The 27,689-nt window shown below is 37.3% G+C and overlaps 3 protein-coding genes and 1 pseudogene across 5 annotated transcripts; 2 read left to right on the plus strand and 2 right to left on the minus strand.

Moving 5' to 3' along the window:
- Positions 1–1,862: 1,862 nt before the first annotated feature.
- On the plus strand, positions 1,863–7,776 carry LOC137737197 (glucose-1-phosphate adenylyltransferase large subunit 3, chloroplastic/amyloplastic). Its single transcript, XM_068476603.2, has 15 exons — positions 1,863–2,209; positions 3,246–3,359; positions 3,787–3,960; positions 4,127–4,219; positions 5,611–5,694; positions 5,787–5,842; positions 5,937–6,030; positions 6,121–6,233; positions 6,336–6,408; positions 6,525–6,605; positions 6,712–6,798; positions 6,896–7,000; positions 7,081–7,187; positions 7,279–7,339; positions 7,450–7,776. The coding sequence occupies exons 1-15, from the start codon at positions 1,976–1,978 to the stop codon at positions 7,549–7,551; spliced, it is 1,578 nt and encodes a 525-aa protein (XP_068332704.2). The 5' UTR covers positions 1,863–1,975; the 3' UTR covers positions 7,552–7,776.
- Positions 4,224–5,593, minus strand: LOC137737264 (uncharacterized; annotated as a pseudogene).
- A 13,169-nt stretch (positions 7,777–20,945) lies between the features above and the next one.
- LOC137737287 (E3 ubiquitin-protein ligase RHF1A) lies at positions 20,946–24,228 on the plus strand. 3 transcript variants are annotated; one of them, XM_068476729.2, is made up of 8 exons: positions 20,946–21,328; positions 21,945–21,991; positions 22,128–22,190; positions 22,276–22,384; positions 22,470–22,756; positions 23,065–23,172; positions 23,252–23,609; positions 23,827–24,228. In XM_068476729.2, the coding sequence occupies exons 1-8, from the start codon at positions 21,185–21,187 to the stop codon at positions 23,836–23,838; spliced, it is 1,128 nt and encodes a 375-aa protein (XP_068332830.2). In that variant the 5' UTR covers positions 20,946–21,184; the 3' UTR covers positions 23,839–24,228. The 3 variants fall into 3 exon arrangements, with proteins under 3 accessions (XP_068332830.2, XP_088539292.1, XP_088539293.1); XM_088683166.1 differs by lacking the exon at positions 21,945–21,991 and having other exon boundaries at positions 20,949–21,328; XM_088683167.1 differs by lacking the exon at positions 21,945–21,991 and having other exon boundaries at positions 20,968–21,328; positions 23,252–23,484; positions 23,827–24,021.
- A 241-nt stretch (positions 24,229–24,469) lies between these two features.
- LOC137737288 (peroxiredoxin-2F, mitochondrial) lies at positions 24,470–26,216 on the minus strand. The gene is made up of 5 exons (XM_068476730.2): positions 25,875–26,216; positions 25,741–25,770; positions 25,393–25,551; positions 24,919–25,013; positions 24,470–24,852 (listed from the first exon to the last, which is right to left on the minus strand). The coding sequence occupies exons 1-5, from the start codon at positions 26,088–26,090 to the stop codon at positions 24,747–24,749; spliced, it is 606 nt and encodes a 201-aa protein (XP_068332831.2). The 5' UTR covers positions 26,091–26,216; the 3' UTR covers positions 24,470–24,746.
- Positions 26,217–27,689: the final 1,473 nt, after the last annotated feature.

Below are 27,689 nucleotides of genomic sequence, written 5' to 3' on the forward strand. Positions count from 1 at the left end.
GTGTTGACCCTGTGGTGAAGTTCGTTATTAATCGTAGTCCAAATTGAAATTTCTGTCAAAATCTCATCCGCATGTAGGGGTAAAAAGGTCATTCCATTTGTTTTGGTAATTCAACTTTTTTATAATCAACAAAAATAGAAGGAAAAAAAAAGGGACCCCAATCCCTACCCTTGTCAGCCACAGCCACAGCCACAACCACAGCCACAGCAACCACCCACCACCTTCCCCCATCTTTCTCACATAACCCTAGCCATCCCGTCCACCACTGTTCTTCTTAAAATGAAATTGTATTCAACGTTTGCATAATAACTTATATTCTAACCTAAAAGCGACGAGATACTTTGTGATTTTTTAAATCTTGATTTGGACTTTTGGCTCTCTTGAAATGAGAAAGTCTGATAGTATGAATCTTGTAATTTTATTGTTTATTTACTCTTTTATTGTAGTTCTAAAAGTTTTAAAAAAAAAAAATTATGTCCATATGGCACTTTATGATTGGTTGATAACATCAATAAAACGAAAATAACAATTTTGCCCCTACAAATGACTATTGAATGAGGCAAAAATCCAACTTGGACTATGATTGATAACGAATTTCACCACAAGATTACAATGAATAGCTTTTTCACCACATAGATTTATTTAAAAGTAGGGTATCATCGCAAGGATCATGAAAAAAAATTTGGCCAATAAAATTCTATTTTGTGACTAGCATATCTAGTGGAAGAGAGAAATTACATGTAGAGTCACTTTCTATTTTGTTGAGAGACAATATTTATAATATATTAGACAGAGAGAAAATGGAAAATGATCCGATCCTTTTCCTAGGGATCTCGTGATCGTGACCATTTATCGTATTTTGTGCGGTTAGAAATCATTTCCAAATTTAAAATTAACTATAAATAATATCTAACAAAAATTGATCGCATGATGTAAGATGAACGGTCACAATCACGGTATCCCTAGGATCCCTAGGAAAAGGAAAACAAGTATACACGTGGAGGTAGTATAATCACAAAATTGCCCCCCACTGTTTTGAACAACGACTTTGATGGTTAAGCTCAGTTGCCGTTTGTTCAGTTTTTTGGTTAGATCTCTTTCGTCTGGCTATTCATTCTCTGTGTTTTTGTTTGGGTCTCTATCGTTTTGGTTGCTTTATATGCAATTTGGATCAATTCATTCGGTCATCCCAATTTAGTTTCGAGCTTGAGATAATTTTCGTTTCAATTTCATCTTCCTCATAAGATTTTTGGTTCCAGAAAAGTCTACTTGTGAATGAGAATTGAATTTGATGTCAGAAAGGAGGGAATTTCTTAGGCTTTGACACATATCTTTCATCCTCTCGATCATTAAATTCCTTCCAAACCATAACGTTCTAATACTTTTTTCCATTTTTCTTTTCCCACTAGTACTATTTTGGTAGTTAAGTTCAAGCGATCTTGATTAAACAACCATGAACTGTTACGATTGAAAATAAAAAAAATTTAGTAATTTTTGAAATCAAATTTAATGGTAAAACATCCAAATAATTGAAGCCAAGCCCAAATAACTTTTATAAATAACTCTTTTCGTTTCAGATTGACTTTAATTAGAAAATTATCATTAATACTTCAATAAGGTGAGAGAAATCAAATTTAAAACATCTTTTTCAATGACAACGATTTGAACACACTTAATTTTTGTTTTGTTTTTCTATCAATATAGTGCATGCATGCACAAAAATCTCGTGTCGAGGGCTGCCCCTCATAAGCATATTCTTCTCGGATTCATAAATTCAAAGAAGTCACGAGGGACTAATCTGCAATTACGAGTTTTTCTTCGTGACTAGAAGACAAACACAATATGTAACTGGTGGATGCTATTGAGTCCGGATAACGTGGCCTAATCCTCCAACAGCTAACAAGCATACCATGTAGAAATATTCAAGCTCTATTGCTTCCTTCTCCTTCCTGGAATTTACATCCAAGGGCAAAAAATGGCTGTGTCAGCGGATCATTGCCGGATTTCGCTCTCCGCCGCCAGCCAATGGCACAGTGCGGCGGGAGCGCCGGGTAGGAACAAGAGGCTTGTGAAGTTTTGTAGTGGAGAGATGATGGGGAAGAAACTGAACCTGCCTCAGCTTCAGCTTCAACTTGGAGGTGGTAAGACTAGTAGGGTTGGGAAGCATGTTTGCATGTCGATTGCTGCTGATATAGTTGGCGAGGCCAAAGTGAGCTCTTAAACTCGCCACGTAAATAAGCATTACTTACTGATTAATTTGCTACTTCCCAATCATAAATTTGATTTTATGCATGATTTGCTGTATCTTGATGAGATTTTCTCTCCACAAAATCGTCACTTGAATTCTGAAGTTTACTTGGGCTTTAGATTGCTTGGCATTATTCAATGTTCACGTTTTTTCTTGGTTAGTGATTTTAACACTTGTTTTCTTTAGCCTCCTACTGCCTTCTGCAAGCATATAAAAACTTACAAAAAATCCGTTACGAGTACATATGGCTAAAAGATGAGTGCCAAAACTACTGTATTTTTTATTTTAGTAATAACGAAAGAAATAATGCAAGTCAAACCACATTTTTTTATATGACAAATAATACATACATGTCATGTCAATAAATCATTTATTTCAATAAATGTTAATTTAGTAATCACATTTCATGTAACATCCCACATCGTTCAGGGAAGTGGATCCTGTAAGCCTTATATGTATATTCTCATCTCTACCTAGCACGAGGCCTTTTGGGAGCTTACTGGCTTCGGGTTCCATCGGAACTCTGAAGTTAAGCGAGTTGTGTGAGTTCTCAGAAACAAAACCGTGAGGGCGTGGTAGGGGCCCAAAGCGGACAATATCGTGCTACGGTGGAGTCGAGCCCAGATTGTGGTGGGGGCCCGGGCCGGGATGTGACATTTCACATAATATGGTATTGAAATTTTGTACAAATGAGTAATAATATTTTGTTTGGTACAACCAAAAATTTATACAATGGCTTGAGATTTTTTTTTATGGAGTGGGGAAATAAATTGGTATCAAACTCATTATCCTTAATATTCAAAGATAACTCAATCACTAGTTAAGAATAATATCACTAGACTTTAATATTACGTGACGATAAACTTAGCATTATTAATCGAAAATTTAAACATTGTCAAATTAGGCTTGATAAGAAGCCTATGATGTGTTAATACGTGCCCAATTAACATTGCATATGATGTGGAGTTAATATACGGGCTTTGGGTGGATATAACAGTTGGGGGACATCGATATTGACAAGAGGAATCCACGGACGGTCGTTGCAATCATACTGGGAGGCGGAGCTGGTACTCGGCTTTTCCCACTCACCAAGAGGCGTGCAAAACCTGCTGTAAGTCTCTTCCTTGTTACAAAACTTCAAGCTTTACTCCATCCGACTATGAAACATGCGTCCATTCTTTAAATAATACACAATTAACGTGTCATTTATAATGGTCGATATTATTGTAGTAACAAAATATACATATCCATATATTATCAATACATTGAGATAATATTGATACAATATTAATCCAAATAGCAGATGTGATGCACTTAGCTCTAGTTTGTGCGCATTGCGTTTTAAACAATATATAATAAATGTGACTTTGTAAGTCCAACCAATGAACATATGTTTAACGCATTACTGCTAGTATAATAGTGTATGACAAATTTTATTCCTGAAAAAAAAAACAAAAAACGAAATGGTTACTAAACCCGCACTAAGGTGTTGAGGATGCTGCCTTTACTTGTTCTACATTTGTTCTTCTTCATTTTAGGTTCCAATAGGAGGAGCATACAGGCTGATTGATGTGCCAATGAGTAACTGCATCAACAGTGGAATCAACAAAGTTTATATCCTCACTCAGTTCAACTCAGCATCACTCAACAGACACATTTCCAGAGCTTACAACTTTGGCGGCAGCACCTCCTTCGGCGACGGATATGTAGAGGTACATTTCGATTAACATAATTAATCCCGACTTAATCAGCACCAAGTATATCAAGTACAAAATGTTACGCAAACCCTGTAAAGATTAGCCTGCCTGCATTTAGAATTTATATTTATGACAATGTATGTTCTGCAAGATCACCTATCGTTCTTTCGCTCTATGCCAGGTTCTAGCAGCTACTCAAACTCCCGGCGAGGCAGGGCAGAGGTGGTTCCAGGGTACTGCAGATGCCGTCAGACAGTTCCATTGGCTTTTCGAGGTACTCACAAACAACAATTTAGTAAACAGAAAAAAAAATTCAAAATGGTTCTTTGTTTCTTGAGCTTCAAGAAAAAGTTAATACACATCAAAGACAGAAAATTCCATGTAAAACTAAGCTGTGGAGAAGTAGTAAACTTGAACAGCATTGTAAGGCTTTCCCATTTGGTCACAATTTGTGAAGGGAAATTTCTATGATTTACCGCGGTACGGAAGCCTAGAGTCTCCAAACATAGTCCTGTGTGTAGGTTATAAACGCATCCACATTTTCCCTTCACACCCTTCAAGTTGTTACCGGTGTAGAACTGCATGCTTGGAGCATCTGTCCCCAGCTCCAACACTCTTCCGGATTTCTTTTTGTCACCCTTAAAACCATCCAGCACATAGTTGATATCATAACCGTTAGGCAGTTTCTTGATCCTGCTTCTGATGCTGTGAGGTGAGGTGAAATCAAGGGTGTTTCGTTCACCGACACAATTTTACCAGTAGGTATAAACTGGCTATTCACCGGTGTAAAATGGGATCTGAAAATCTGTACATAATGGTGAAAATGTTGCTGCTGTGACCACCTAGGTTCCAGAAAGCATGTTGGGCTAGATTCACTGGAGTAGGCTTGTTTAGAGCTGTGGCTTTCATTGTTACAATCATTTGGTTGTTTCGAATGAGTTTGTTCATCACACTAACAAGGAGATCACCCAGAAATCCGCCTTCACCATCAGAGCAGTGATACGAGAATTGGATGCTAGGGTTAGCGCTCTCTGGTTCATATCTTTTTGCCTTCCAAATCACAAGACTGAATCCTCTTGGACCACCATGAATCCTGTTGTTACCGTCGTTAGGAACTAGATTGTAATGAGTTCCATTCAGAGGGGAAATGCAGCGCCGCGTATCCTGCTAGCAACCCGTCCAACAATGTCACCAAAGGGAGAGGAACTGTTCATGTAATCCTTAACCGAATCGAACCCTAAGACAGTGTCAGCCAGTTTTCCGTTTTTGTCGAGGACCGTGAGGGATACAATAGCTGTACCCTACTTAATACGTTTCCCAGAGAATTTCCTTTCATTAACTTCGTCTTTGCCAGGGAACCATTGACAAACCCAAAAGCTTGTAGGATTAGGAAACAATGCTAGATGGCCATTTTTCTTTAGAAAACGGAATCAGTTAAGATCAAGATCTTCAATCGTTCCTGAGGGAACATATGGAGAGCTATGGGTTATATTAAAGAGCAAGAGCCATTAAGGACTAAGCATTAAATTAAGAATTAAAGAGTGGAAGTTACTGTCTTTCTCCCTTTCCTGTCGATGTTATGTTTCATATATTGTATAAAATTCGAGTCAGATGACCTAAATTTGGGAGGCGTTATAAACTTCACCATGGGTTTTCATGCTGCAGGATGCAAGAAGCAGGGACATTGAGGATGTGCTGATTCTATCCGGAGATCATTTGTATCGAATGGACTACTTGGACTACGTTCAAGTAAGGCGGAACAGTTAGTTTTGTTTCAACTGAAAACATTCGAAAGGTCAATTCTCAAATACATCAAACTTTACCTCTCAATTAAACTGCAGAATCACAGGCAGAGCGGCGCAGATATTACCATTTCTTGTTTACCGATGGATGACAGGTAAAGCTTGCACAACACATTTCTTTTCAACTCCAGTTTCTGTTATAGCAATTGACCATCAACCTTTTGAGACTTTCCTCTCTTTTGCTGATAGCCGAGCCTCAGATTTCGGTCTGATGAAGATAGACAAGAAGGGAAGGGTCCTATCATTCAGCGAAAAGCCTAAGGGAAACGACCTGAAGGCAATGGTAATACTCATGCGTAAGCTACAATAATCTGAATTGACATTGGAATATGAATACCTGTATGCTGGATTTGGTACAAACATCAATCTGCAGGCAATAGATACGACCGTTTTGGGACTTTCGGTGGAGGAAGCTCTGAAGAAACCATACATTGCTTCCATGGGAGTGTATGTCTTCAAGAAGGAGATACTTCTGAATCTCTTAAGGTGCCAGTCGCATTATGAATTAAAATTTATAAATCACAAACGCACAAACACGTACACTGTGTAAAAGAAATTTGAGAAAACTACACTAACTATTTGAGTCAGATGGCGTTTTCCAACTGCAAATGACTTTGGATCAGAGATAATCCCTGCCTCAGTTAAAGAATTCTTCGTAAAGGTCGATATCAAATCTCTGTCTGGGAGTATTATATGTTAACTTGAACTCAATTACCTTTGCTTATCACTTTGTATTTTGGCTCTGCCTGGAGGGTTCATTGTAAAAACGCTGTGCAGGCTTATCTCTTCAATGATTACTGGGAAGACATTGGAACCATCCGATCCTTCTTCGAGGCCAACCTTGCCCTCACTGAGCATGTAAGCAAAGCTGATCCTCCGAATGGTGGTTGTTTCTATGGTAGCAGAAGCAGCTTCTGCTGTAACAGATAGAATCTGACGCACCCTTCTTTTCCATACCTTTCAGCCAAATAAGTTTAGCTTCTACAATGCAGCAAAGCCAATGTATACTTCAAGAAGAAACTTGCCTCCATCGAAGATTGACAACAGCAAGGTTGTCAGCTCTGTCTTTGATATGCACTTGAAGCTCCCAGCAAAATTAGTGAAACGCCAACATATATAAAACATTAAGCTGCCTCCTTTTTGTGCAGATTGTTGACTCCATCATATCGCATGGAAGTTTCTTAACTGACAGCTTCATAGAGCACAGCGTTGTCGGTATCAGATCGCGAATAAACTCGAACGTTCACTTAAAGGTTAGTCCCATAAAATTCCACAGAATGTTAATCTCAATCTGTTAAAATTCCACCCGAAAGAATTGTCAAAATGCACGCAGGATACAGTAATGCTCGGTGCTGATTACTACGAAACCGATTCTGAGAGAGTGACACTGTTAGCTGAAGGAAGAGTTCCCGTCGGAATTGGAGAGAATACGAAAATCAAGTACAACCTGCTTAAACCTCCCTATCTTTTATGAATTTTACAGTTTTCAACAAAATTATTTGCTTATCATGGCTTTTGATGTCATGTGCAGAGACTGCATCATCGACAAGAACGCAAGGATCGGGAAGAACGTTGTTATTGCAAACTCGGAGGTACGACGTGCCCTCTGTCTCTGTGAATAGTAACCTTTAACAATTAACGGCTGTAAATCATCCACGCGCGTTAGTCTAATTGTTCTCAACGTTTATGCATGGATTTGCAGGGCGTGCAGGAAGCTGACAGATCATCGGAAGGGTTCTACATCCGCTCTGGTATAACCATCGTATTGAAAAATTCGACCATCGTCGACGGACTTGTGATCTAAAACACCCCTCCATCCTTCTAGTTTTTGGGTATACCAGGATGGAAGTAAAAGAGAAAATGCAATAGGAATCACCATATATACTCATGTCAGTAGAGCAAGACACTCTCATGATCCGGATGTGTACAAAGCTTTGTTATTTTGCAAACATCAAGTAGCTATAAGCAACCATGCCATATCATTTTCCCTAAAATAACCAAATCAAGTAACGACTACCTTGCAGACAAATTCTGTGAATCCATTTCTGAGAACGATTTATGATTCACTCGAATTGTATACATGTACAGCAAACGACATGCAATTAGCGACATCTTTGTTTTAGAGGACAATCTTGTCCATCAAAAAGTTAAGACAATGTGTATTGAAAATCGAGGGTGCAAAGATTTATATACTCATGAAACCTGAAGGTTTAGAGAAAGGAGTGAGCGAGCATCTGCATATGCGCTTATGCTATGAAGCATTTGTGATTGCTTTGTGGTTAATCTACCGGAATTGTTCTATGAGGAAAGGGATACATAATCTACTCCCTAGAGCTACAGATTAAGACTTCCACTGACTCTGTACAATTAGCTCTTCACAGTTCAACATCAACTCGTTTTCATATTTTTGCAAAGCAAACCGCTCCTCGGACATTATAATGTTGGTAACAGAGCATTTCTTGTCTGAAAACGGTTTCCTACCTGTTCTTCCAGCTCGATGAAGATGATCAACGACAGTTCTTGGCAGATCGAAGTTGTATATATGAGTAGTGTCTGGCAGGTCAACCCTTCTGGCTGCTATATCTGTTGATACAAGGAGATAACTTCCACCTTGTCTGACTTCCTAAAAGTAAATAGAATATAGATACATCAGAAGATATCAACTCGAAAATGGCATACCAAAGACCAAGCATATTTTGCCGTAGAATTGGAAATTTTGGATGTTTTCAAGAGGTACTTCGGAATATTGAAAACGAAAATTCATTCCTGTTGAGCATTTCCGTTAGAACTAACTAGTCGATGAGCACACACTGTGTGTGTGAACAATTTCATTTTGTTTTTTTTTTAATTAAGGAGTGTGATTAGTTTTTAAAATTTTAAAAAGAGTGAAAAAATGATGGTGGGACAATTTTTATTAATAAGTGCATATTTTATCTTAATATTACATAATTACTGTTTTGTCGTCCTTGTGTAAATATTATGTATCAAAAGTAGGAAAAATAGGGATATGATTGTCATTTTTTCAAAAGATACAAAATTACTATTTTGCCCTCATCATGTAAGTTATGTAAGTATTGTGTATCAAAAGTAAGGGCAAAATAGGAAAAAATTGGGCAAAAAGTTGACAAGGAGGGTTCTCTTCATAATAGTATAGATATTACTTTCGAGGAAGTGAACATGATTTACTAAGTCAAACCAGAAGGGAAAAGCATATAACTTACAGATAGAGAAGCAGCTCGTTAATTGAAATTCATGTCTTCTTCCAAAAGGAGGATGTTTGAATATCCCTCGTACGAAGCCTTCAAGAAATCAATTAATAGTGTTGTTGATGGAGCATTTCCAGCCTTCTATGACTAACCAAATAGATAAGAAATATATAGTAGGTCATCTCCAACCGAAAGAAATATGTTTAGCCCCAGTCCAGATTATAGCCCTACAAGAATTTTTTTTTTTTTTAATGAACAGTGTCAGGCCCCTCAATAATGTATTATTTTAAGTTTGTTCTTTAATTTATTGGTTAATTGAATTAAATTACCATATTAAAATGAGGTTTCTGGATATATTTTGAGTGCCACTTGTCCATAAATGAATAAGCCTCTAAATTTCTTATCTTTATATAATCTCAATAATTTATCGGATATGATTTCGAATAACACGTGTCGCTAAAGTGAGTAACTCTTCATATTTCTTATATTTATGTAATCTTAATAATTTTTCAGATAAGATTTCGACTGCCACGTGTCGAGATGTAATTGGTTATGCAAATTTTAGGTATGATTCTTATCTACATAACGCTTCTCATCTTCAGCTTCTAATGTTAATAAATTGGCTAGATATTGGGGTAGAATTCGTACCTTCATCTTTACCCTTTCCAATATCTCTTGTTTGACTAAAATTTGTTATTTCAATTCAAGTTTGCAACAAATTCCAATTGGGGGTCCTCATCCAATTCTGAATTGAAAGATAAATGGACGAAGCGAAGGTGAGAAGATGAAGAGTCCAATGAAGAAGACAAAGCATGGCACAATTCAACATTTATGGCAGCTCTAGCTGGGGCCATGGCGTGTGAGGAAACTCAAGAACAATCTCAATTGGGTGGCTCTGTTGTTGGTTGCTCTTAAAAGCCACGAAAAAGAGAGATCCATATAAGACTCTTATGAACAACTACTTCAACTCCAACATGGTGTACCCAGAAGAGGATTTCAGACGTCACTTCCGAATGAGGTGTCATGTCTTCGAGTGTTTGCTTCATGATGTCCAACATGTCAATCCATACTTTTGGCAAAAGATTGATAGAGCAAGCTGCTCTGGTTTCTCACCTCACAAAAAGGTTACTGTTGCACTTCGAATATTGACCTATGCCTCTCTAGCTGATGCGATGGATGATACATATGGTATGTCTGAGTCTATATGCCTTGATAATCTTGCTCAATTTTGTCACATAATTTGTCCAAATTTAAAAAGATAAGTACCTTTGTGAACCAAATCAAGCAGATCTTGCTTCGCTCCTTTTTAAAGCTGAAAAATGTGACTTTCCGGACATGATAGGGTCATTAGATTGCATGTAGTAGTAGTGGAAGAATTGTCATATCGGATGGCAATGAGGATTTAGCGGAAGATCGAGAAAGCTAACTATTGTGTTAGAGGCAGTTACCTCGTTTGACACATGAATCTAGCATGATTTCTTTGGAGTCCCAAGATCCCAAACATTACAGTACTCAGGCATTAACCCATCTTTAATAACCTAACGGAGGGTAAATCATCTCAACGGGCGTCAGTACAATATGGAGTATTACCTAGCAAATGACATCTACCCAACGTGGGCGACACTTGTCCAAGCAATTGCAAACCTTGTGGATGACGCCTAAAGGTGGTTTACCTTACACCAAGAGGCATACTAGAAAGATGTTGGGAGAGTTTTCGGTATTCTACAAGCATGGTAAAAAAATCATTAAGAAACTGGCAAAAGGGTGGAGTCAAGATAAATTGAACTCCATCATGATGTCGTGCATCATTTTATACAACATGGTTGTGAAGGATGAGCGAGATGACTATATTAATGGAGAGTTTGATAACGACCAAGATGATCCAAATAGGTCAAGGAGGGCTCATGCAATAATATATGATGGGCCTAATTTGCCTCTGGATGCAAGAACTAGTAACATATCTTTAAATGAATACATGAGGCATTATAGGATGATACGTTCGTGTACCACAAACAAGTACCTACAACAGGATCTTGTTGCACATCTTTGGATTAAAAAAAAAAAAAAAACCAATGGCGTAGGCATAATAAATTTAAGTTTTAATAACTCCCCCAAGTATTACTAAGGTGGAGATTGTTGTCACTTGTTAAATGTTGTTTAAGTTTCAATAACTCCCCCAAGTAGTACTTAAATATTAAAGACTACAACTGAAACTTAATGTTGTTTAAATTTAATGCAAGCATTTTCTTGCATTAAATAAAAGGCAAGACATCACATTTCATCCACTAGCTTCTTTAGATAAATGTTTCCAAAGTAAAAAAAGTGAGCCTACTCTTGCTTTTCTTTTGTAGCACTCTGCATGGTCTGCATCTCCAAACAACATGCTTGTTGATGTGAAAGGAAAACATTTTGTGAAAGTTTTCCTCTACTTGTTAAAATGGTGATAGAAATTATTAATACAGAAAAATATTGTATTTTGTTTCATTTTGTTTAAATTTCATTACTTGTTTAAGTTTCAATTTAAAGACTATAACAACTTAAATATTAAAGAGAGCAATTTAACTATTAAAACTACAACTTAAATTTAAAGACTACAACTTGAATATTAAAGACTACAACAACTAATTATAATAATGATCTTCATCCACCACTGTAGGAGTATAGTCGGATGTTGTAAACAACTCCCGTCGGGCCATAATTTTCCTCTTTTTCCTATCAAAATATGCCTTATTCATTGGAGTATAATTCATACTATCCATTTCCATGTTCCTATCGTCTATTTCTTCTTATATTTGTTTTGCCCGTTCTTCGTGTCTACCCTTCATTTCTTCCGGTAATGGCATTTTGCTCCGTTATTAATCACAATGAGGAGGCCACTTCCTCTCGAAAAGTTAACTCCTCATTTTCCTTGAACTTTTTTTTCAATTTTTTAGCCTTGTTTCGTCCCATAGCCTTAGGTATGGAAGATTGACTTGGATACGGATTTTCTAGCTTTGGTTTTTTTCAATGATAGGAGAAACTTCTTCATCCCCAACTGTATTTGAGGACACATTTCCGAACACCGGCATAGGTCCAAATCTTTCTTGAGGTGGATCTTGAAATAATACCCACCCTTCACAAATTTCCTAACAACCTTGATGAGTAAAGGGTTTTTTCATGTCATCCATTTACAATTGCTCCGCTTGGCGTCCCTAGAAAATGTAATTACAAAAATTACGGACTGTTAATTTTTCATTCATTCCATCCAAATTTCTGTTAAATGGTGCACAACATGTAAGGGTAGTTCAGACGCTTCATTCTTTAAAATAATTGAAAACCTTAAATTTCAAAAATGTAAACATATGCAAATATGTGTGATTTTATAGTTTTTGTGTCTGAAGGGCTAGTGAAGTGACGCTTTGGTCCTCAAGGGAAAGTCATGTGGTGTGCACGTGATAAGAGTTAACATTAATTTAGATGAAATATATGAAAAACTAACGGTAAGGGGGAAATCAGCCAAAAAAATTAGTTTAAGTCCTTAATTTTCAAATTAAAAAGTTCAAGAGGGAAATCGAAAGTTAAGTGATATTTCACGGGCAAATCAGCAGTTTACTCTTAAAGGAAAGATTATTATAAGAGGTGAAAGAATATGATGTGAATAATTGAAATAAAATAAGGTAAGCTAGTATGAAATGGTGAAAATGATGTGAGAAATTGTGTAGAAATGGCTTAGGTATTTATAGAAAAAAAATATATATTTTTTTTAAATATATATATATATATATATTTTTAATTTTGTCTAAAAAAATGTCTAAAAAAAATTTCAAATTCTAATGGCTACATGACGTCAGCTAGCTATTGCCACTTGGCGTTAGGATGACGTTATGTTACCGTTGGACACATTTGGCCCTTCAGAAATCGGGCTGGCTTTCTTTGGCCAGCCCACTAACCATTTTCGGCTGATTTATGGCCTAGTGGGTTCCAAAAATTTTTGGCCCAGCCTTCTATGGAGATGGGTTTTGTATCAAAACGGATTATATTTTGGCCTATGACCCTTTGGCCAACTCAATTGGAGATGGCCTAACATGATGGCATCTTAACGCCAGCTAGAAACGACTAGCTGACGTTATGTAGCTGTTGGAATTTGAATTTTTTAGACGAAATTTATAAAAAAAAAAATTAAAATTCTAATTCTTTTTCCTATAAATACCTAAGCCATTTCTACACCATTTCTCTCATCCTTTTCACCGCTCCATACTATCTTACCTCATTTTATTTCAATTCTTCACATTCTATTCTCTTACCTCTCCAATAATCTTTCCTTTAATTTTTTCAAGAATTTTCAAATGACCACATCTTCAACCAAAAGAAAGGCTTGGATCCGAAAAAAAAAAGATGGAAGCTCTTTGCAAGGCTTATAGATAGATTTCGGAAGATAGTGTCAATGATATTTCTCAAACAAGTGAAGGTATTTGGACTCGTACGTCCAAAAAGTATTATGAGTTCTACGAAGGCACCACTCCACTGAACCCCAGAAACCATGATAGTTGTTCTTCAAGATGGAAAAAACATCTTCGTTCAAGGTTGAATAAAAGGCATCAAGACGTGATAACGGCCGAAATGAGACATTAAAGCAGAGCCAATCTATACGACGAAGTAAGTGTTGTCACAAGTTCTTTTAAATATTTAATTTCATAAATTAATTTTTATAATTATATTTTCTAAGAATGCCAAGCTGAGTAATTGTATATGAATGACATGAAAGAACCCTTTACTCATCAAGGTTGTCGGAAAATTTGTAAAAAGTAGGTGTTATTTCAAAATCCACCTCAAGAAAGATTTGGTCATGCGCCAGTGTTCGGAAATGTTTCATCAAATACAGTTGGGGACGAATAAGTATCTCCTATCATTGAAGAAACAAGGCTAGAAAATCTGTCTCCAGGTCAATCTTCCATACCTAAGGCTATGAGATGAAACAAGGCTAGAAAATTGAAGGAAAATGGCAAGGAAAAGGAAGAGTTAGCCTTTCTAGAGGAAATGGTCTCCTCAATGCGATTAATGGTGGAGCAAAACGCCTTTGGCAAATACAAGAAGAGATGGATGATAAGAACATGGAAATGGACTGTATGAATTATACTCCAATGAGTAAGGCATATTTTGATAGGAAAAAAAAAAATTATGGCCCGGCAGGAGTTGTTTACAACATTCGACTATACTCCTACAATGGCGGATGAAGATCATTATTATAACCATTTGTTGTAGTATTTAAATTTAAGTTGTTGTAGTCTTTACATTGAAAATTAAACAACATGAAACAAAGTACAAGATTTTTTTGTGTTAGTAATTTCTATCAGCATTTTAACAAGTAATGAAAAACTTTCACAAAATGTTTTCCTTTCACATCAACAAGCATGTTGTTTGAAGATGTAGACCATGTAGAGTGCTATAAAAGAAAAGCATGTGGAGAGATCACATTTCGGTGGGCTATATTGAAAGATGTAGACCATGTGGAGTGCTATAAAAGAAAAGCAAGAGTACGCTCGCTTTTTTACTTTGGGAGCATTTACCTAGAAAAGCTAGTGGATGAATTGACTTTTATTTAATGTAAGGAAATGCTTGCATTAAACTTAAACAATATTTAAGTTTCAATTGTAGTCTTTAATAGTTAAGTACTACTTGGGGAGTTATTGAAACTTAAACAACATTTGGTTTATTACGCCTACTCCATTGTTCTTTTTGCCCAAAGATGTGCAGCAAGATCCTGTTGTAAGTACTTGTTTATGATACGCGAACGTATGATCCTATGATGCCTTATGTATTCATTTAAAAATATGTTAGCAGTTCTTGCATACAAAGGCAAATTAGGCCCATCATATATTCTTGCATGAGCCATCCTTGTCCTATTTGGATCATCTTGGTCGTTATCAGATTCTTCATCAATATAGTCATCTCACTCATCCTCCACAATCATGTTGTGTAATATAATACGCGACATCATGATGAAGTTCAATTTATCTTGACTCCACCCTTTTGTCGATTCCTTAATGATTTTCAACCGTGCTTGTAGAATATCGAAAGATCTCTCAACATCTTTCCGGTATGCCCCTTGTTGTAAGGTAAACCATTTTTCGGTGTCATCCACAGGGTTTGCAATTGCTTGGACAAGTGTCACCCACTTTGGGTAGATGTCATTTGCTAGGTAATATCACATATTGTACTGATGCCCTTTGATGTGATTTACCCTTTGTCAGGTTATTAAAGAGAGGTGAACGCCTGAGTACTGTAATGTCATTTTGGGATCTTAGGACTCCAAAGAAAGCATGTCAGATTCATGTGTCAAATGAGGCAACCGTCGAGAAGCCACATTAAAGTAAGACACTTCTCTTTGTAAATCTGAATAATTGCATGACAAAATTGAGCAAGATTATCAAGACTTGTAGACTCAGACGTACCATATGTATCATCCCTCGCATCAGCTGGGGAGGCATAGGCCAGCATTCGGAGTGCAACAGTAACCTTTTGGTGAGGTGAGAAACCAGAACGGTATGCTCTATCAATCTTCTGCCGAAAGTATAGATGACATGTTGGACATCATAAAGCAAACACTCGAAGATATGACATCTCATCCGAAAGCGACGTTTGATATCCTCTTATGGGTACACCGTGTTTGAGTTGAAATAGTTATTCATCAGAGTCTCATGCGTGATCTCTCTTTTCGTGTTTTGGAAGAGCAACCAACAACAAAGCACCCCATTGAGATTGTTCCTGAATTTCCTCACACGCCATGGCCCCAGTTATTGCTGCCATAAATGTTGTATTGCGCCATGCTTCGTCTTCTTCATCGGACTCTTCATCTTTTCGTCTCCGCTCCGCCTATTTATCTTCCAATTCGAAATTGGATGAGGACCCAGTTGGAATACGAAGAGGACCCAAAGTTAGAATTCATTGCAAACTTGAATTGAAATAACAAATTTTAGACAATGACAAGAGATATTGGAGAGGACAAAGATGAATGTGTATGAATTCTACCCTAATATCTAGTCAATTTATTAACATTGGAAATTAAAGATAAGCAGTGTCACGTAGATAAGAATCCTATCTAAAATTTGCATAACCAATGACTTCTCGACACGTGACATTAGAAATCCTATCCAAAAAATTATTAAGATTACATAAAGATAAGAAATATGAAGAGTTACTCACTTTAGCGACACGTGTTGCTCAAAATCCTATCTGAAAAGTTATTTAGATTATATAAAGACAAGAAATTCGCATGCTTATTCATTTAGTGACAAGTGGCATTCAAAATATGTCCGGAAACCTTATTTTAATATGGTAGTTTAATTTAATTAACCAAAAATTAAAAAACAAACTTAAAATAATAAATTATTGCGAGGGCTAAAAAATAACCCCCTTCAATTGGAGATGATATATAAATATGGCATGGCACTTCATTAAAAAATAATTTCTTGTAGAGTTATAATCTAGATAGAGGCTAAACATAGCCCTTTCGGTTGGAGATGACCTTACCATTAGACACATTTGGGCTTTCAAAAATTGGGCTGGCTTGCTGACTTTCTTATTCCAGCCCGTTAGCCATTTGGTTGATTTATGGCCTGGTGGATCCTAAATTTTTTGGCCCAGACAGTATGACCCTTTGGCTGGCTCGGTTAGAGATGATTTTAATAGAATGGATAGCCCACCTACATCATTCAAAATATAAACTTATAATTAAATCAACAATTACAAATTATAAGCTTTAAAATTTTAGATATCTAGCACTCGTGTGGCATCTTTATTAGAGGTTTACCTTCTGGGTAAACCATTAGTAAAATTATGAGTAATACTTAAGTTCAAATCAGAGTTATGCCCAGCTGCAGGACAATACCATATGATTACTTCAGCATGAAAACAAAATCACAAAGAGGGATATGTGATGAAAGCCTGTTCGCCAACAAAAATAATTGCAGACTGCGGTGCCTTAGACTGTAGGAGTAGCCGAAACTGAAGGAAATATGAGAGAAAATTGGTTACAATGGTTTGGACTGTTGAGAGTTGTTCCACATTGGTGAGGGACAATGTTTGCTATGTGCTTATATGGTATTGGGCTACTCTCCATATTGCCAATTGGTTTTATGGTGAAACCTCAATTTCATCATGGACATATGAAAAGAAGGCCTACTGACGCTCCGGTTAGAAGATGCGACTACGGGACAAAGATTCAGGGCCAAAGGGGTAGAGGAAGACCTAGGAAAACTTTGGAAGAGACTCTAAGAAAAGACTTAAGAGTACTTAGATCTAACGGAGGATATGACACAGAACCGAGCGCAATAGCGTTCTAGGATTCATATAGCCAACCCCACTTAGTGGAAAAAAAAGCTTTGCTGTTTTTGTTGTTGTTGTTGGTGCATCAGACTGTAAAGGACAGCAAGGTTTCGTTCCTTCTGTTTTTACGGCATATCTGCTGAGTATTAACAGAATTAGCATATTCGAAATCAGATCATTATGAGCAAAGACATCTCTTATGTAATGTGACTGAAGACAATTGTTGAAAAAAGTACCGAAAAAGCAGATGTATAACATGAATACATGATTCAATGATAGGTAAACCAGAGAGAAGGATGAAGTCGGTTGCATAATTAAGAATTTTCGTACAACAAATGTATGCTGTAAAAACATGATGGCATAGGCTGAACTGGATTAACATGGACATGAATTGCATCATTCTGTAAAACACAAACATACTATTATGACACATGAAATTAGGGAGCATTGTATGAAACCCGTATAAAGGTGACATGGAACTAGAACTACATCAGCAAACCTTGGTTCATTTCTGCTGTATACAGTCATGTAAAATCGTCTGTGCTGAGGGATAGAAGCCCTAGCAAAAACAGTCTGTCGAGTATTGATTGAAGAGTAGGATGTCAAAAGTTTTCGAAGAGAAGCAACTTGGTTGGAACTGAACGTGAAATCAACCTAACCAAACAGTGAATATACGACGTTAGTTCATTATTCTCAGACAAACTTGATTAACCTTTTGGACAATATCTCACTCTACTCATAAAAGTTTCATCTGCCACACAAAACTAGCTAATGAGCAATTTAACACCAAATTGCATTCCAAATTACCTCATCAATTACCAGCACTAGCATCGATTCAAGCTTAATCATCTGCTTCTCAAGCATTTGGACAAACTCCCAATAGTTGCCACCACAATAGTAGGGGGTTCCGCCTGAAACAGCATTGATGCACCGATTAAACCACATCATTCAAATACAATATCTCTGTGTAACATCATACAACTACAGAAATCTAAATCATAGAACACATGTAAAACAAAATGAACAATATAAACTAAATTGCAGCACTTTTAACCAACTCTTGTGCCTGGTCAACATTCCTCCATCTAAAAGCGCCATAACAGTACACAATTTCTGCTCGAATTCACCTTCCTTAGGCTTCGCGGCCAATCCGAGCAACCTTCGTAACCTTGCACATCAAATACGCATAAATTCATCATCTTGAACTCACTTACGCAAAATAAGCATAATTTACACCATACAAAGTGCAAATGCAATGCAGCCATTTTTAATCAGTGCAAGAGAATCGAACTTGCATCCCAAGTTCCCTAGTGGGGACCACAATGAGAGCTTGAACAACCAATCTCCGAGCGTTCACAACGGAAAATATCAAAAGCAGGTACGTCAGCGTCTTCCCAGAACTTGTCTAATTACCATAAATCACACAACAAGATTCAAACTTTGGCTACAAAACACACCTACGGCACCAAAGGGTTTACGAATTTTGACCTGCGCGTGGAGTATGCAGTCGCAGCCAGAAAATATAGTCGACAGAGCCTGCCGCTATATGGGCATCGGCGTGACGAACCCCAGTTCTTCCATTACGTAAAGCACGTGGTCAGGCACGTGGGATTGGCAGATTTAGCGTACAGTGAGGGGTTCATGTTCGGATTCGGCGTCGGTGGCGACAAGGGGAGTGTTGAGAATGGCCTGTAATGGACGACAACTGGATACGATGCCATTGAAGGAGAAAAGCCTAGGGTTAAGGCTTAGTGAGTGAAAGTGAAAATGGGCATGGCGGGGATTCCGAGTTGGGAGTGAGAGTGGAAGATGGAGGAGCTGAGAAACATTGAGCCACATGAGAGGAGTCGCTGACTCGGTCCCCCGGGCCCCGCGCCGGGGGGGGGGGGTGGTGGTTGCTGTGATTGTAGAGGGAAGATAACGTATATTAAGTAGGAATAGTATTCGTGTCCGTTTTCTTTTAATTTTGTAATAGGAGTGAGAAACGAAATTGTCAGGGAGAGACACGTCAGCTTGAAGGAGTATGGTTGGAGCGAAAGAGATCCTCTCCGGATCTCTTCCACCAAGACTACCGAATCAAGTGATCCCAATCCTTAAAATTTGATTCAACATCTAAAATTATTATAACTTTTAAATGAAGCTCTTATTTTTAACCGTTGGATCAAATTTCAAAAGTTCGGATCACTTGATCTGATGGACTTGATAGAAGAGATCCGGGGGGTTGGAGTTGTTGGAAGGTCAATCCAACGACGAGTCATCCCTCATTAAGCTTTAATCAAATCTAACATCATTGGCCTATTCCCTTACACTTTACTATATGTTGTAATCGTTTTCACGCACCTTTTAGAAGGTGGAGATACACAAACTCGCTTACTTGTAAAACAACAAACAACTTAAGGACCAGTGAGGTGACGGTTAAAGGTTCTCCGACAATTAAGTAGTAAGTAATATTTGAGATTCAGGGACTAGACAAAATAATAAGGATCAGATAATTAAGTTACTAGAGATGAACTCTAAAAGAGTGTATTTATACCAGTCAAGAAAGAGTTTTTTTAGGATAATCCGTATTAAACTATGAGAATCCCCGAGATGTCTAGAGTAGATAGTGCATCCTTTTAGGACTATGATTACTTGCGGCGCACGCCAATCTTTAGATTGTAGGAATTTCAAGAATATAGGGAAATTAAATGATTCCATACCGGATCAGGTTTCCATACCTTATCAAACAAACATGGTCAATCTCAACGAAATTGATGGACTTCGTCCACTACTTTGCAACAAAATGATGGCCGCATCGTTGATCCATATGTGCAACACTGTGATAGAAGCTGTTGAGTCAATGATCGGACTTCTAAAATAGTTGTATTCCGATTAGCCTGACTCCAGCCCTAGAATATCATGATCTCACACAATATTTCTTCCAAAGTCCTTTTTATTTGGGAAAATCTCATTTTTTATCACTTAAAACTATTATGTCGTTGAAGAATCAAGATCAATACTACACTAATTAATGGATCATCTTAAAAAGAAAAACCAAAGTTAGGATAGTGGAGGGTTTTTTTCCCCCATCAAATGTTAGTTTTTTCTTCTCATTTTCACTAGTAATTACCTATATAAGAAAGTTGAAGTGTGAAATTGTCATTTCCTCCGCCACACTACTTTTGGTCAAGTTAATTTTACTTATAAACACTTATTAGAAATATGAGCTGTAAACACTTTCAAATTATTATGCCGAATATCACTTTGTTGTAAGAACCACTTTTTAAGCACTTTTAAATAATTCTGCTGAACATCACTTTTAATTGGAAGAACGCGTTTTTAGCTATTTTCACTAGACAATGAGACTTGCTTAGTTTTTTGGTAAGAAAATTGCGAAGGTAGTGGGTTGCTAGAAAACTTGACTTGACTTTGCCATTGCCAACAATAAACCAAAACCAAATGACCAAATGAAAAAGAAAAAAATGTAAAAACTAGACAATATTGAGACTGGTTATATTTTTAGAAAAACTAATGAAAATGACTTGAAAACGTTGAGTTTAACTATAAAGATAAAATAAAGGATAAAGTGAATAATACCAAGATAAACTTTTTAGTGTAAAAATATGATTTTTCGTTAAAATAAACAATACCGAAAGTTTTTTTTAAATTTCCTTGTATTTTTCTCATCAATCAAGCATTTGATTCCATCAAACCAAAGCGTGTGAATCGGTGTTTAGCTTTGCTGCTGCGTTTCATGATCCTCTTTATCTCTCTCTCCTCCCTAAAATTCCTTACTTTGACCCTTTACTCTTTCATTCCCCCCCTCCCCACCCAAAAAAACTTTTCTAGGGTTCCCTCTCTTCTTCCTCCCACACCATTCACCCCCACTTCCTCCATAAACCTCTCTCTCCCTCTGCACCTCTCTCTCCCCCTCCGCATTGCTCAAAAATGGCGTCTTTCGCTCCCTCTTCTTCTCTTAACCCAAAACCAGTCTCAGCTCCGCCTTCGTCCTCCCCGGATCTTCTCGACGACTCCAACGAAGACTCCTGCAGCATCTGCCTCGAGCCCTTCAACTGCGACGACCCAGCAACTGTATGATCCTTGAAAACCTGAAAAGCCTGTGTATTTTTGTAGAACTCAGTGTTTTGTGCTTACCCAACTGACAGTCTTTACTGGGTCAGTCTTGTAATGCTGATTGGGATTTTGAATTTAAGATCGCTTTCGGTAGTCTGATTATAGTGCTTGCTTTTGCGATTTCTGATTGTGTGATTCTTTTTGGTAGCTGAAATAAACTGTGATCTGTTAGTCAATTAGGATAATTTGTTTTATTTTATCTGAATTTTTGGGGTTCTTTCGGTTGCTGAGAAACATGGTTGATGGAAAAACAATCTGTAATATTGTGTTTGATTTGATGTATATTGTTATCATAAAGCATGATGATTCAGTGAAGTATATTCTTTATTAACACAATCTTTCGGATTGTTTGGGATTTGATAGAGATGAACGAGCGAGAATGCACAGTGATGATTATGATCATGCTAAAGTTATTTCGCGAAAACTAGTTATATTGTATTTGTTGTCGTACCAAATAACTGTAGCACAGAATGGATGCTAGATATCTTGTATATGTTCTTTGTCTGCGAGTATTGCACTCGTAGATTTAGACGTTTATCTGAGTGTTTAACCCTAGAATTTCTTCTTGCTTCAGATAACCAGCTGCAAACATGAATATCATCTTCACTGTATATTAGAATGGTAACCCCACTTTATGTTATATATAGGTTAATGTCTTAATTATTATCCATCCTCCTTGGTCTACCCATGAAAATTTGTAATTTGCGGTTTCTTAATTGAGACTGGTTTTTTCTTATTGATCTTGCCATTCTTTTAGGTCACAAAGAAGTAAAGAATGCCCAATTTGTTGGCAGTTATTTTCCCTGAAGGATCCTGCTTGGTATGTAACTTTCTCTAACTCATGCATGTGATACTTCTTGGTTTTTTTCTGTTATGTTTCAATGAAAATTTTATTTTTTGCATAGCCAAGGGCTTCTAGCTGCTATACAAAATGAGAGGAACTCAAGGTCAAGAAAAACATCTTCCATGGCACCCCAAACTTGTGATTCATCTGAGGACTTTGATGTTGAGCACGTGAGTTTTTATAAAAAATTTGGTAATACTTAATTTTTCTTGCTGAGAACGGGTCTTTCATTGACAGCCAACTTGAACTTTTCAGGAATCTTTATCAGATGACTCCGATTTGGATGAGCGCATCATGCAGCATCTTGCTGCTGCTTCTAGCAGAGCTCGTTATGCTCGCAGAAGGGAAAGACAGAGATCATCTGGACTAGGTCCTTCCCATGTTTTTGTTTTTTCCAATCATGAAAATGTGCCTGGTTTCCAGCAAACATACCCAATTTCTCCAGAAGATTCGCCAACTTCTCAAGGGCCATCGGTTATTCAATCTCCACCGTCTTTTATCTGCAGCACTGCTGCCAATAGTGATATCCCGTACAAACCAAGGTATGCAACTAAGGCCAAAAGTTATTCCCTAATGTGGATGCACTTTAAATTTTATTTTATTCTAGTACATACACAAGAAATGGATATATGTTCCAACTCATGGATGCAAATGAATATTTTGCAAAAAGTTACTGCCTTGTGCTGGTCACCTGGAATGTAGTTTGCAATATAATATGAAGTGGATGGATAGAAGGTGTTATCTCGTGGCACAGGAATATGATTTAAGCTTGTTTTGTCATCTTTGTTGTCTATAGTATTCATATCTTCTTTTTATCTTCCGGTGGCTTACCATTTCTTGGTCATTCCAGAGTGCTTTATGGCCGGCCATCACCTGATGGTCCACACAGACCAAGCCCCTCCGAGACTGTCAATTTGCCTGATTCTATCAAATCCACGTTGTCTGCTGCCTCGGCCAGGTAGAAATTCTACTTCTGTACTTCACTTTGAAGTTGATGTTGACTCCTTTCTTATACTCATATTTGAAAATTGTGAAAGATACAAAGAGTCAATCTCAAGAAGCACTCGGGGCTTTAAGGAAAAGCTACTTGCTCGTAACAACTCAGTCAAGGAGCTGAGCAAAGGAGTTCAACGTGAGATGAATGCAGGAATTGCTGGTGTTGCAAGAATGTTTGAGCGCTTCGACCTTACTCCAAAGAAACCTGCAGCCCCTACTCCTGTTTCTTGCCCTAGCGGAGGAGGGACTTCAAACTTATCCTTCAAGGGAAAAGGTGTGCTAGAGACTGTTATTGTTCATTCTTGTAATAATAATGGGAGAGTTGGTGATGAAAGTTCAGTTGCACCCTCTCGTGTCAAAGCTGCTACAGCAGACCGAGTTGAAGTTTCTTCTGCACAGGTTCTATAAATTTACATTTTGGACCATTTTTTTTATTGATTGATTGTTGCTAGATAATATTGAAATCTGAAACCATTTTTCAAAATATAGAACCAAGAACAACATTTTGATACACAGAAGCCTTTTCAAATGTGCATTATCATTTCATTTGCCCAACTTTATTTCCGTTTGTATTACACGTGAAGCAACACCTAACGTACACCTGCTTTTCTTGCAGAGCGGACACTGATGCCATACGGAGTTTGGGTTTGGCTCAACTCCTAACGGGTTGTGTTTAACCTCTAAAGTGCACGGCATGTGTTTTACCTGTCAAGCATTAGACACCCCAGCAAGTGACGTTATGCGAAGAGCCAAACCGCTGGTTGGTTTTGCGTCCTGCTCGTTGCCTATTTATGCAACATAGAAACCGCAGTCGATGAGTTATTTCTCCTGCCCTGCACATTTTCCTTTCCTTTGCTTAATATTAAGTGGATTCTGGTGGGAATTCCTAATATACAGCAGTCGTCGCAACTGCTTGAACTTATTTTATAACGTGCATGTCCTGCGTCTTTTGTTTTCATTAGTCCTGGAAGCTACCAATAAAATTACTTAATCAAAAACTAATGATTTCAAACCAAAAGTGATTACTGGTGTGACCTTGAATAAGTTTCTTCCGCTTGAGTTCGGTTAAGCAGGCATCTGCACCCCAACCATCTTTGTATAAAGTATTTTCTACGGTAGCACCATGAATGTCGCATAACAGAGCAGCGCCCAAAATCGTGGCAATTCCCACCATACAAAATGAGTTCAATGATCGATTATGAAACCCTTTGAAGCTACACACCAACCAAACTAAACCTGACAGATAAATTAGGAATGCATAAACAAAAACAGGGGAATGTGATTGCAAAATATGGTCGGATTCTTGGGTAAAATATGAACTGGGAAACAAAGCCAATGGCGGGACATGCCCCAGTCGTAAAACCATAACATGCGAAAACTTCAAACTAGCTGAGATATCTCATGCCGAAACTCGGGCTTCTTCATAACCTTATTCACAAACTAAACTCAACAGAACTCGATTATTAAGAATGCAGATGGATGACATGTCTCATCATATAGATCAAGCAGTGTGTAAATTGTCATAAAAGCTAAGAGCTAGATCTGTCCCAAAATTACATCCCCGCCAGAAACCTTGAAGTCTGATGGGACTTCCTCCACATTTAGAGTTTTCACCTTCCCGTCAACCACATAAGCTGACCATCTGCATCAAGAGACCAAAAACACTCAATTTCAAAACACAAAAACAAATACAACTGATGGTTATTACCTTTGAGAGCGGTGTCCAAGCAAAGCACCACTGAGATCTTTATCCAATTCCAAGCTTTTGTGGAAGCTCCCATCGAAGTCCCCATAGAACTCAATCTATTTAGCCAAATTTCAAATAAGTAAACTGATGGTGCGATAGTTTACATTGAATCAATAAAGCACTGTTGCTAAACTTTGAAGGAATTGCCAAATGAGGTTTGTACTATGTACAAGCGAAAACAAAGAAATTAAAAATTCACAACTATAAAAACCTCGATTGTTCTCCCCTCGAGACTGACTCATGAACTATTATAAGCTAGCCGCTTAGACAAGGAATGCAACTAGCTACAATTTGGAATTTCATTTTAGGATTGATGATTCAGACATCCATCTATCTACTTTTGATTCAATTCAAGTCACTAAGAGCAGCGCAACCTGAAAACCTACTTATTTCGAGATACAAGAAGGCAGTACTCAATATAAAGAGAAAACTTACAGCTTCTTTGGCTTCGAGGTTGTTTGCCCAGCCATTCATAACATATGGATCATTCACAGCTACACAAATCACAGAGTCAACCCCTTTGGCCTTAAACTTATCAATTTGGTTCTTGTAACTAGGCACGTGTTGCGCAGAACAAACACCGGTGAAGGCACCCTGACATATCGAAAACAAAATACCCACATAAATTCCTCTACTAGAAACTCACAAGATTCAAAAGTTCAGTGCTTTTGATTCATAATTTACTCAATTTTTCAGTGTTTTACTGACCCTAAATTTGGCATTTCTCACTAACATATATCTAATTACATCAAACTTATGATATAAACAGAGAGATTAACTTACAGGGAGCCCAAAGATGACGACTTTCTTGCCCTGAAACACAATTTTCACAAAATATTGAGCCTCCAAAATCTTGAAATTTTACTGAAACCAGAAAACTAACAGAATAATTAAATAAATAACTGAAAAAATCAAACCTTGAAAATGTCTTTGAGAGGAGTGGCGGCGAAGTTGGAGGAGACACCATCGTCCCAGGTGCGAGCTTTCTGGAGGGAAACATTGAGTGCGGCGGAGACTAAGTCGGTCCCGACAGCAGCCGCTGCGTAGGCTCTTGATTGAGCTCCGATTTGGAAGCCTCCGACCACTGATTTCATTGCGGAGAAGCTCGTTCGCTTCAGAAGTGTGGACGCCATTGCTGAGTGCTGAGCAGCAGAGTCGACAGCCTCGATTCGTTTCGCCTTGTTGGTAAGTTACTCCCCAATTGGAGGAAGGTGGCGATTGTAACGACCTATCAGAGGAGAGGGCCCTAAGATAACGGTCTGAATGGTTCTACTCACTCGGGCTGGCAGTCACGTCTGGATCTTTCATGGGCCGAAATGCGAAACAACGTCGTCTTGGAGTTTCCACAAAAAAAAAAAAAAAAAAAAAAAAAAAAAAAAAAAAAAAAAGACCGTCGTTTTGGTCTTCGGAATGGGCATCTCATTTTCTCGTCAGCACGAATCGGTTTGTTTCTGTCCATCGATTTTGTTTTGATTTTTTTTTTTCTTCATAGTACATCAATAATTTTATACTAAGAAAAAAAAGAGTTCGGTTAAGTCATACAATTGGTATCTTAATTTGGTATTGAATTATCCGTTCACAAGATTTGAACTTAAGACCTCTCACTTCCAAGTGAGAAGGAATACCATCAAATGGTATTACTAAGTGGTTTGTTTTGATTTAATAAACTTAGAATTCGAACAAAAATCAGAATTTAAAATTCACATGCACCGGTTTTCTTATTTAGATTCATTAATGTAATAATTTAGAACTTTTGCATGAAATATTTTATTTTTTTTTTTTGAAATTTAGGACCTCTAATTTCCAAGTCTAATTCTATATAAATCTGTGTCATTTTTCTAATTTCTATGAGAGTTAGCTTAAAATTAAAATATACAAAAAAACTTAATCATGAGTGACCACCGCCACATACCACTGTGACCCATGTCACCGCCACCACCATCACTATTAACACATTTTCTAACTACCATCTCTCATTTGCATATTAATGACTATGCACATTAAATTCCGCATTCAAAATTTAATTATTTTTTTAGGTTAATCAAACAAAAAAATTCACTCATTCTAGAAAAACAAATTTTGTCATTTCTATTTCCGTCATTTTGGAATTTTTTTTAGTAATCTTAAATTTCCTCACTCAAACACAATGTAAAGTTTAAAAAATAAGAGGAAAAGTGCAGGAAAATAACTTTTCTTAGGTATTGGTTTAGTCGAAACGACTTTTTGATTAGAATAATTTATTTACAAGTTTGTATTTTAACACAGAAGATATTTGGATTCTTACAGGTAAAAAGTCGTTCATTCTTGTAAACAAATGATAATTTGCTATGTGTGCATAAAGTTTTTTCTAGACTAATACTTATTGTCGCATATGTTTCAAATTCATGAATTGCAGGTAAGGAGGAATGATTTCTTACACTAAAACAATGTCCAAGCCTAAATTTCGTATGCCACCTCATCTTTAGTATTTACGACAACAAAATTACGAGGCAAAAAGGGAAGCGGATCCCCTCCAAACCCAAATATATTGAGCCTGCTGAGCAAGGGATCAGGGTCATTGAAATTTGATCCAACGGCTACAATTATTATAACTTTTAGAAGGGGGCTGTTTGTAGCTGTTGGATCAAATTTTAACGGCTCAGATCCCTTACTCAGCAAGCTTAGTTTTATTGGGTCCGGAGGAGATCCGATTCCGCAAAAAACAATTTCATCTGAACATATTGAATTTTTGG

The sequence above is a fragment of the Pyrus communis genome, chromosome 13 (assembly GCF_041283825.1).
Source record: "Pyrus communis isolate YQ-2024b chromosome 13, ASM4128382v1, whole genome shotgun sequence".
Classification (NCBI taxonomy): Eukaryota; Viridiplantae; Streptophyta; class Magnoliopsida; order Rosales; family Rosaceae; genus Pyrus; species Pyrus communis.